Source organism: Acomys russatus, chromosome 1, assembly GCF_903995435.1.
Source record: "Acomys russatus chromosome 1, mAcoRus1.1, whole genome shotgun sequence".
Taxonomy (NCBI): domain Eukaryota; kingdom Metazoa; phylum Chordata; class Mammalia; order Rodentia; family Muridae; genus Acomys; species Acomys russatus.
The window spans coordinates 89100247-89110243 of record NC_067137.1 but is presented as its reverse complement, the minus strand read 5'-3'; the positions used below and the strand labels follow the sequence as shown (position 1 = coordinate 89110243).

Below are 9997 nucleotides of genomic sequence, written 5' to 3'. Positions count from 1 at the left end.
GGGGATAGGGGCAAAGAGTAAAGTCTTACTTCCCTGCTTTCATTTCTCCTCCTCGGAGGCCTGGGCCTGGCTTCCGAGGAGGGTTTCTGAGATGTGAGCACCATGGCTGTTTTCTCTTCCCACAGAGGAAGTGTGCCTCCACATTCTAGTCAACAACGCAGGAGTGGTGATGTTCCCCTACTCCAAGACCGCAGATGGCTTTGAGATGCACTTCGGAGTCAACCACTTGGGTGAGAAGTCTGTCTCCATTCTGAAGCAAACGGGAACCTAAACCTCTCAGAGGATGCAGAAGTCAGCTCGAACTTTCTCTGTGGCATCTCTGGGGCTCAGGGCTGTAGTCACCCGTGCATGTAGAATAAATAGTTGAGAACTGCCTGAAAACTGAGGGCTCATCCTGAGGCGTGTGTGTGTCTGTGTGTGTGTGTGTGTGTGTGTGTGTGTGTGTGTATGTGTGTGTGTGTGTGTGTGTGTGTGTGTGTGTGTGTATGTCTGTGTGTGTGTGTGTATGTCTGTGTGTGTGTGTATGTGTGTATGTCTGTGTGTGTGTGTGTGTATGTCTGTGTGTGTGTGTGTGTATGTCTGTGTGTGTGTGTGTGTATGTCTGTGTGTGTGTGTGTGTCTGTGTGTGTGTGTGTGTGTGTGTGTGTGTATTTACGTGTGTGTCTTGTATACGTACATCTGCAGGAGCTGATAAAAGCATCAGATCCTCTGAGGCTGGAGTTATGGGTGGCTGTGGGCTTCCACATATGGGTACTAGGACCCAACCTTGGGTCCCCTGAAAGAGCAGATGCACTCGTAACTGTGGAGCCATCTCTCTAACCCCTCTCTTTTAAAATCTGTCGTTCAGGTTTGGCTTGTGTTGGGGATCTATTTGAACAGCTTGATTATACTGAGGACTGTGTAGCTTTTCTCAGGACTGATCTTTGTGGTCAGCGTCAGGAAGAGGCCAAGTTCATGTGTTTTGGGAAAGGGTCTTGCTGTGCGGCCCCAACTACCTTCCAATGTAATCTTCTTGCCTCAGCCTCCTGAGTGCTAAGGTTACACGTGTGTGCAGTGTCTGTTCTCAAAGAGTCATGGTCGCCTCTGTCGAAATGAAACAGGACTCATAGCTTTAGCACAGACACGCCTCGGATAAGGGTGTCTCATGTCTTTGGCAGTTTCTGGTTCCTTGAATCCCCGCTGAACCGCTCTCTAGTTTATAGAGTGCCACCTCACCTGTCACAGCTGCTACAGCAGCTACCTCCCTCCCGTATCTGAGCTCTGCTTGCCACTGTGCGTCTCCTCCCGACGTGGGTGCGAAACAACCCTGTGAGTCCTGCTTTCTCTCAACAGGTCACTTCCTCTTGACCCATTTGCTGCTGGAGAAGCTGAAGGAATCGGCCCCATCGAGGGTGGTTAATGTGTCCTCTTTAGCACACTGGGTGGGAAGGATCCACTTCAATAACCTGCAGGGTGAGAAGTTCTACAATGGAGGTCTGGCTTACTGCCACAGCAAACTCGCCAACATTCTCTTCACTCAGGAGCTGGCCAGGAGGCTGAAAGGTGAGGCTCAGGAGTGGGCAGTATGAGACACAGGAGTCAGCAGGAAATAGTGAGAAGCCACAGAGTGGTGACACTTTTCCCCTGGACTGGGCCTGCTCCCATGAGTATGACTGGGTGTGGTATGAGTTAATAGCCCCCACTGGACAGTGGAGGTGGCTGGCTGGGGACAGGGCAATCCTGACTTTGAATCTGAAGCCTTGACCTCACTGCTTCCTGCTGTGTGACCTGTAGCAAGTGTCTGTGATTTCCAAGATTGAGTTCCTCCTAGGGACAGTGAGAACTTTTTCACAGCTTGTTGTTGGAACCCATTAAGTCCTCCCAAGCAAGGCAGGGTTTTCACCCCTAGTGACAAGGGACATGGTTCTTAATAATGGTCATCAGTATAAAACATGCACTGGAATTGGTGGACAGGAGGAGGAGGCATCTCTCTAATAGCAAAGGGACAAATAAGGGACGAGAGAGATGGCTCAGCAGTTTAGAGCACTCGTTGCTCTTGTAAAGGACCCAGGGTCAGTTCTCAGCATCCACGTGGTGGCTCATGCATCTGCAGTTCTTCTTCCAGGAGATCCTATACCTTCTTCTGACCTTGTTGGGTACCAGACACACACACATGGTGTGCATACATGCATGCAGACAACCCACTCATAACTATTTTTTAAGACAAGAAATAAAATGGAAAATATGCCTGAGAAACAGAATTTCTAGTCACAAATAAACAGAGGCCGTTAGCATGGCCTCTGTGGGTTTCAAATATTGAGAAAGGGGTGGGCGATGCTTCGGAGTTGAGCAAGACAGAACTGAAGTTCAAACAACCGGGAGCTTCAGCGCTGCTGTTGGAACTGGGTAATCAAGCTACACGGACAGCTACAAAACTGCAAGATAAGAGGAAGGAAGCTGGCAGTCAACCCAGGCCCAGTGCCCACTCTGTGCTGGCGCAAGGGCATCCTTCATCGACTCAGGATGGCCAAGGAGAAACGATAGTAAGACCTACCAAAGGGCTGGCTAGGAAGCGAAATGGTGCAGAGGTGGGGAGATGCTTCCAGTGTGAGAGCTGGGCACAAGCAGAATGTCCACTGGTGAGGGAGCCCCGGCAGCTGTGGTGATGATGAAGGGGGAAACAGTGGTATACAGAGGAACCGTGCTGCGCGAGAAGATTGGTCATTCATCTGCAGACACGCACCCCATGGCCTAGTTAGAGTTTTAGGATGAAATATAGGACAAGACAGGTTCAGGCACTTTCTTTATTTGGTTTACATCTAGTTGGGGAGAGAACTGTTAACAAGGGTTTGCACAACCAACACATGCAAAGTCACTCAAGGTATATGTGAATCATATTCACTTTAAGAAGTTCTAATAGATTAGAAGTACACGGAACTAAGGATAAAAAGCTTCCATTAACCTGCAGTTCTTCAAATGACCACTGTCAGCAGCTGCCACTCATTTTCCTATGCATTTGCTCTGTTTGTGTGTGTGTGTGTGTGTGTGTGTGTGTGTGTGTGTGTGTGAGAGAGAGAGAGAGAGAGAGAGAGAGAGAGAGAGAGAGAGAGAGAGAGAGAGAACAAGATCTCTGTGTCTTTTCCATGTAATGAATACAAATTACCCCCTTTTAAAGGACTAGTTTGGAGTGTAGATTTCTGTGATCACATAGCAGTTAAGAGGACTTGCTATTCTTCCAGAGGATCTGAATTCAGTCCTTGCCTCTAACTCCAGCTCCAGGGGGATCTTCTGGCCTCTGCATGCACACACACACACACACACACACACACACACAGAAACACACTTATATACATAATAAAACAGAAACAAGTCATTCTTAAAAATGTACCAGCCGGATAGTGGTGGCACATATCTTTAACCCAGCACTCGGGAGGTAGAGGTATGCTGATTTCTGTTTTTGAGGCCTAGTCTGCAGAGCAAGACTAGGACAGCCAAGGCCACACAGAGAAACCCTAACTTGAAAAACAAAACAAACAACAACAAAAACTGTGAGCACCAAAACTCGTAAGATGGGAGCACAGGGAGCCGTGAGGATGCTAAGGTTTGGTATTTGGGTAGAAAGTGATGTGTGAGGACATCCAGAAATGAGCCAAAGTACCTTAAGGTTTAAGGACATTGGAAGAGGCCTCGGGCCATGGAAGGTGGTGGAAAAGAAGCCTAAGAGGGAGGGATGGGGATGGCCAACAACCTGGAGAGCTGCAGAGAGGTTAGGGTGTGGCTCTGCCACCTGAGAGCAGCAAAAAGCCGCTCCCAACCCTAGATTGAGCTGTGCAGCTCAAATATGTCACACTGAGGAGTGCGTGTGATGCCGCCAGGAACACAGAGTTCGTCTGTGGGGGTCCTGTGTGCCTTCACATGCTTTGCCCTCTCTGTCTAGTTGGTAAAACCAAATCTTGTCTCTCTTCTTGACATGGCACCTGCCTGCACCAGGCTCTGGAGTGACGACGTATTCCGTCCACCCTGGAACAATCTATTCTGAATTGGCTCGGAACACCCCTCTCCTGAGACTGCTGTGGCAGGTTTTCAACTTCCTCCTCAAGACACCTCAAGAGGGAGCCCAGACAAGCCTGTACTGTGCCGTAACAGAAGGTCTCGAGAGCCTAAGTGGCAGTCACTTCAGGTATGAGTGCATCTGTTTTTCAAATGAGTAGTTTCTGCTTGGGTTGGGTACTATAGTATATGCTTTTTTATAAAAAGCATATTTTCCAGAGTTGGAGAGACAGCTATGTTAGCACAGGCTGCTCTTCCAGAGAACTTGGGTTCTGTCCTCAGCACCCAGTTATAACTATCTGTAGTTCCAGGGAATCTGACATTGCCCTCTGGCCACCATGGCCACCAGGCACGTACATGGTTCACAGACATACATGCAGATATGTATCCATGCATATAAAATAAGAGCAATAAGTTTAAATTTTTAAATACATGTCCTAAAATAGCTTTTGTCTTTTGACTCTATAAGATTTCTTTTTTAAAAGAGAATTTGAACAAATGAGATGTAATCTGAGTAAAGTACTTAAATGAGAGAGAGAGAGAGAGAGAGAGAGAGAGAGAAAATTTGACCTGTTCACATTGATTTTGGCACCTGCTAGGTTTGGTTTTATTTTTATACCATCTTTAATACTAAAAATTATGGTTTTTTCTGGTTTTGTTCTCTCATGTCAATCCTGTTTTTTTCTCTTTTTGGACCCCAACTTCTGTTGGTTTTTAATCTGTACTCCTTTTTTATCTTCAAACTGGAAATAGTACCAATTCCCTTTTATTTTATTATTTTCTCAGTGCTAGGGATGGAACGTGGGCCTCTTGCTAAGGCAGGTGCTCTATTGCTGCTATATCCCCTGTCCAATTTTTGTTTTTTGGTAATGTTGTATGTATGTTTGTATGTGTGAAGGGGCTCACAGCAGTCAGTAATTTTAACCACTGAGCCATCTCTCCAGCCCCAAGAAAAACAACTTGAGAGGAGGCAGTTTTTATCAGGACAGTAATAGAAGGGTTGCAGAGAGAGAAGTCAGGTGAAGACAAAAGGAGCCAGAAAATGAGAAGGAGCCAGAAGATTAAAGGAGATTGCTGAGTTAGTTTGAGGCCAAGCAGAACAATTCCAGGCCGAGAGAGAAGCCAGATCAAGTAAGTCAGCTAGGAGAAGAGTTTGAGCCAGAGCAGCTGAGTTGAAGCAGCCAGCCCAGAGCTCAGAAAGGACAAGTAAGAGTGAGCTTATTAAGCAGTAAGTCTCAGAGGTTGAAAACATTCTAGGCCTAGGTTAGATTATGGAGGCTAGAAGCTTCTAGGACTAGGCCTAGGTTAGCAGAAGGAGGCAGTTAGCCTCCCAGACAACAACTGAGCCAGGAGAGTGAAAATCAATTTTACAGGTGGGACCCAGAGAATGACAGTATTTCTCTTTGGTTCGAGATGTGCCATGAAAGCAAGGGTAACTGGTCAGAGAGCCCCAGGGACCCACTTGTCTCAGGCGCCCTGCCTGGGATTACAAGCATGTCACCACATGTTTGCAAGACTTGTACTTCACCAACTAAGCTAATCTCCCAGCCCTAGTTTGTATTTACTTACTTATTTTTTGCTGTGTAGCTCAGACTGGTCCCACGCTCACATTCTGCCTGCCTCTGCCTCTGCTTTTATTGTGGAAACTTTTGAACATATGTAGGAGAGTAAATAGCATATTAACTCCTTATATACCCACTATCCAGGTTCAGCTGTCAATAACCAATGGCCAAACCTGCCCCTTTCTCATCCTTAGCTCATCATCATATTTTTTTAAATTTTATTTTATTAACTTATTCACATTACATCTCAATGGTTATTCCCTCCCTTGTATCCTCCCTCCCTCCCTCCCTCCCATTTTCCCCTTACTCCCCTCCCCTATGACTGTGACTGAGGGGCACTTCCTCCCCCTGTATATGCTCATAGGGTATCAAGTCTCTTCTTGGTTCATCATAATATTTTTATAAAGAAAATCACATGTGTCAAAGATTAAATATATGTCTTATACCCACCTTCATGATCTTGAAATAACCCCATTTTAGAGAAGAGGCTGTGGATAGTATTAGATTGAAAAGATAGATGTAGCCAGTCTCTGCTACTTTGTGGATTCTTCTTTTTCCTACCTTTTCTCCCAACCCCCCAGTTTCATCCTTATCACTAAATAGGAGAGAAAGGAGAGAGAGAGAGAGAGAGAGAGAGAGAGAGAGAGAGAGAGAGATCCTTGAGTCTAATTTCTTTTTTCTTGTTTCTTCTTTGAGCACAGTTACTAACAAACTACAACCAACTCTCCTAATGACCAACAAATACCAACAACAACTCTATTGGGGCCTTAGCATTTATATACCCTCTGACAAATTGCCAGAGTCCCAAATGTCACACAATAGTGGAAACTTATCTACAGCTGGCAAAAGCACACCTCTGCTAGAGCACGAGGCAAATCATAGTCAGCTGTGCAGTCTGAAGCAGCCCCACAGCCCGACACTTAGGCTTAAGACAAAAACACATTCTTATAATATTTCTGTATTTTAAAAAGAAACCCAAAGTCCAGAATTCTTGCTGCAGAAAGAGGAGTACACAGATGACAAAGGGCTAATAATGTCAGACTTGTGGAGGAGCCACAGAAATTGGCTCAACAGAGAGGCAGAATATGCTTGTGCCTTGGGGGGTGGGGAAAGAAAAAGAAAGCATTTTTCTTTTTTAATGAATGAATAAGTAACACAGTAAGATACAGAGATTCTGGTTTGAGTAATGACAACCGGAATGAAAAATGGAGCTTCCGTGAGAGAGGCCTGACTTTTTAGTGGATGCTTAATTGAGTGTGGGGCTGGAAGCCGATTTGGTAACCCAGTTTAACATCAGTGGGACTAGGAGGCTGATGAGAACATGAAGTGAGAAATAGATATGGGAAAAGAGGACATGTGCTGGGGCTGGAGAGATGGCTCAGTGGTTAAGAGTGGCACCCGCTCTTCCAAAGGTCCTGAGTTCAAATCCCAGCAACCACATGGTATCTCACAACCATCTATAATGTGATCTGATACCCTCTTCTGCAGATAAAGCACTCACATACAATAAATAAATAAAAATTTTTTAAAAAAAGAAGACGTGTGAATCCCAAGGCAGTGGGCATGAAGTTTGGCTAACAAGCCAGAAGGAAACCAACTACAGTATTAGAGCAGTCATAGGCTGTCTGACATACCCTGCTGGGAACTGTTTTCAGAGGGTGAGGACACCAACTGTCTTGAGTTTTAGTTCCTTTGTTCCCCATCCACTCTTCAAAGAGGATAAGTTGGTTGGAGGGTCAGCTTGCTATTGCCAAGAAATAAGAACGAGCCGGATAGTCAGCTGAAGTGACAGTAGTCTACCTGAGATGTGTCTCGTATGTGATGTCTGCATGCCGCACAAGTAGAAATGTATAGCAGATAGCTGGGAAGAAGGATCTGAATTCAAGAACTATATGACCTCTAAAAGCACTGTGCACTAGATAGACACACAGCTCTGTGCACTGGAATGACTGTATTTTATTGTTTTATTTTTTTGAGACAAAGCCTTGGCTGTCCTAGAACTTGATAGGTAGACCAGGCTGACCTCAGAGAGCCACCTGCTTCTGCCTCCCTGAGTGCTGGGATTTAAGCTGTTCATCACCACACTGGCCTCTTGTTTGTTTGTTTGTTTGTTTGTTTGTTTGTTTAAAGACACGGTCTCTTGTATGAGGCCCATCATGGTTTCAAACACACCATGTCCCTCCTAGTCCTTGAACTCCTACTCCTCCCACCTCTAATCCCCAAATGCTCAGATGTGTGAATCTTAAGGAACTTTTCTCAGTCTGTGGACATCAGTTTTGCTGCATTTTGAAGGTCTAGCAGTGGTCTTGTAGATCAGTATCTAGAGACGAGTGTAGTGAGCTGGGGAGGCAGTCTTGCTGGGTAAGGCTTTGAACTTCCTGTAGCTACAGGGATAAGGGCAGAGCTGCTCACACCTAGTGCCATGCAGGGGAGGGGAGGGTCAGCAGTCCTCAGAGGAGCCCTTTCTTGTGGGAGGCTGCCCTGGGCACAGTAAGATCTTGGCAGCCCTGCCTTCCCCTACTAGATGCTGGCAGAGCTCCATCCATTGTGACAGCCACAACTGTAGCAAGATATTACCAAGTTTTCTTGGCAGGGGTATCACCCTGATGGAGAACCACTGTCCTGGGGGACAAAGCCAGGACAAAGGACAAGAGAATCCCAATTTGAACATGTTCTAGAGGGGGTAGGGAGGTCGCTCAGTTGGGAAACACTTTGGTTTGTCCAGAGTTACTTTGTTTATGTTCTCACCAGCATTTCTTGAAGGATGATTAGATGAAATGATTCTTAAATCACTAGCACATCTCATATATGGACCTAAGTTCAGTCCTCAGCACCCATGGAAAAGTCAAGTGCAGTGGTACACACCTGTAACCCCAGGACTGGGAGGGTAGAGACAGGATGACCTTTGAGGCTTGCTGGCCAGCCAATCTAGCTGAATTGGTGATCTATGGTTCATCCAGAGACCCTGTCCTAAAAATAAGGTGGAGAGTGAGTGATTGAGGAAGACATTTGACATAAAACTCTGCCTTCCTCATACACAAATACACATATGCACATGTACACATGTGAACATGCATGGTGTAGACACATGTAGGCACACACAAAATGTATTAGGTGCAGAGAATATAAAATGAATAAAAGAATTGTCCTTGAAAGAATTTTCTAGGTGGTACAGAGTTTGGATGTCTGTCCTGCAGAGTTCTTGTAATGCAGAGAAGGCAGGTGACTACCTTTCTGTGGCTTGTATTTCTGTGGAATGTATTTCCAACAAAACAGTGTTGAAAATTGGAATCATCAAGACCATGGACTATTGCTGCCATTAGTACAGAGTGGGTTTGGTATTGTGAAAGTGGTTTGTCCCTCCTGCTCAAGTGAAAGAGAATGAAGAAATAGTATAGCACTGTCCCTGTACAGCTCCCTGGGGACCTGTGAGCTCTAGATTGTTTTCCTAGCATAGTCTTTATACCAGGCAAAGAAAAAAAAAATCCATTTTTAATCCCTGTGTTTCAAGTCTCTCTGTTTCTCCCTTCCAGCGACTGCCACTTGGGATGGGTCTCAAGCCAAGCTCGTAATGAGACAATAGCCAGGCGGCTGTGGGATGTCAGCTGTGACCTGCTGGGCCTCCCGATGGATTGGTAAGTGGTGGTTTGGACTCAAAAGAAGATTGGAGAGAGAGAGAAAAAAAAGAAGATTGGAGAAAAAGATGATTGTTCTTCAACGTGGCCAAAACCTTGAACACAAAGCACAGAACTTCCAGCCTTGCCTGCTTGGCCTCCCTCCAGTTAAACCCCAGCACACTGCCCAGTTCCTCTGAACATCTTGAGTTTGTATTGACTGACTTTGTTCCAGCCCCTGCCAGCATTCCTAGTGCTGTCACCAACAGAGGACCCTCATATGACCTACACAGCTTCTATTTTTCTTTGGAAACCTGCTCCTCCCTAGGCCTGTGGGAGCGCTTCTAGGATTGGTGCATGGCAATGTGGGTTAGGTGGAGGTTCTCCCAGCCAAGCAGCCTTTCTCTGAAGAACTCCATTGTAACCTCAGCAGGGTCCAGTGAGCTGGCTCAAGAGCAAGCCTCTGCACCCCAGGATCTGGATCCTCAAGGAAGGTCTTCACTAAATCTGGCAGCCTGAAGCTTTTGCTGCTGAAACACTTTCCCACGTTCAGAACACCTAGGAGCTTCCTTCTCTAGGAAGTTTGTGGAAATCGAAGGTCAGAAATAAAAATAAAACCAAGTTGTCATTTTCCTTCTGTTTCTCAGCCAAGTAAGTAGGTAATAAAGGAACGTTATGAGGCGCTAGGTCACTTAACTTCAGTTACTGACGCCAGATCCAGGGAGGCCTCTTTTCTTGTGCCTTAGTTTCTCTTAGGAAACTAGAAAAGGACAAGCCTTTTCCTTGTTAGCG

General features: G+C 45.9%; 1 protein-coding gene across 1 annotated transcript; it reads left to right on the top strand.

The window, feature by feature from the left end:
* On the top strand, positions 1–9534 carry LOC127191076 (retinol dehydrogenase 11-like). The gene is made up of 4 exons (XM_051148319.1): positions 1–230; positions 1333–1542; positions 3970–4159; positions 9125–9534. The coding sequence occupies exons 1-4, from the start codon at positions 170–172 to the stop codon at positions 9228–9230; spliced, it is 567 nt and encodes a 188-aa protein (XP_051004276.1). The 5' UTR covers positions 1–169; the 3' UTR covers positions 9231–9534.
* The last annotated feature ends 463 nt before the right edge of the window (positions 9535–9997 follow it).

What these genes read in the sequence shown, in the direction of transcription:
- LOC127191076 (XM_051148319.1), top strand. Translation starts at nt 170, where the DNA reads ATGTTCCCCTACTCCAAGACCGCAGATGGCTTTGAGATGCACTTCGGA. An exon ending in CTTCGGAGTCAACCACTTGG is followed by an intron (nt 231 to 1,332) that starts GTGAGAAGTCTG and finishes TTCTCTCAACAG; the next exon opens with GTCACTTCCTCTTGACCCAT. An exon ending in GCTGGCCAGGAGGCTGAAAG is followed by an intron (nt 1,543 to 3,969) that starts GTGAGGCTCAGG and finishes TGCCTGCACCAG; the next exon opens with GCTCTGGAGTGACGACGTAT.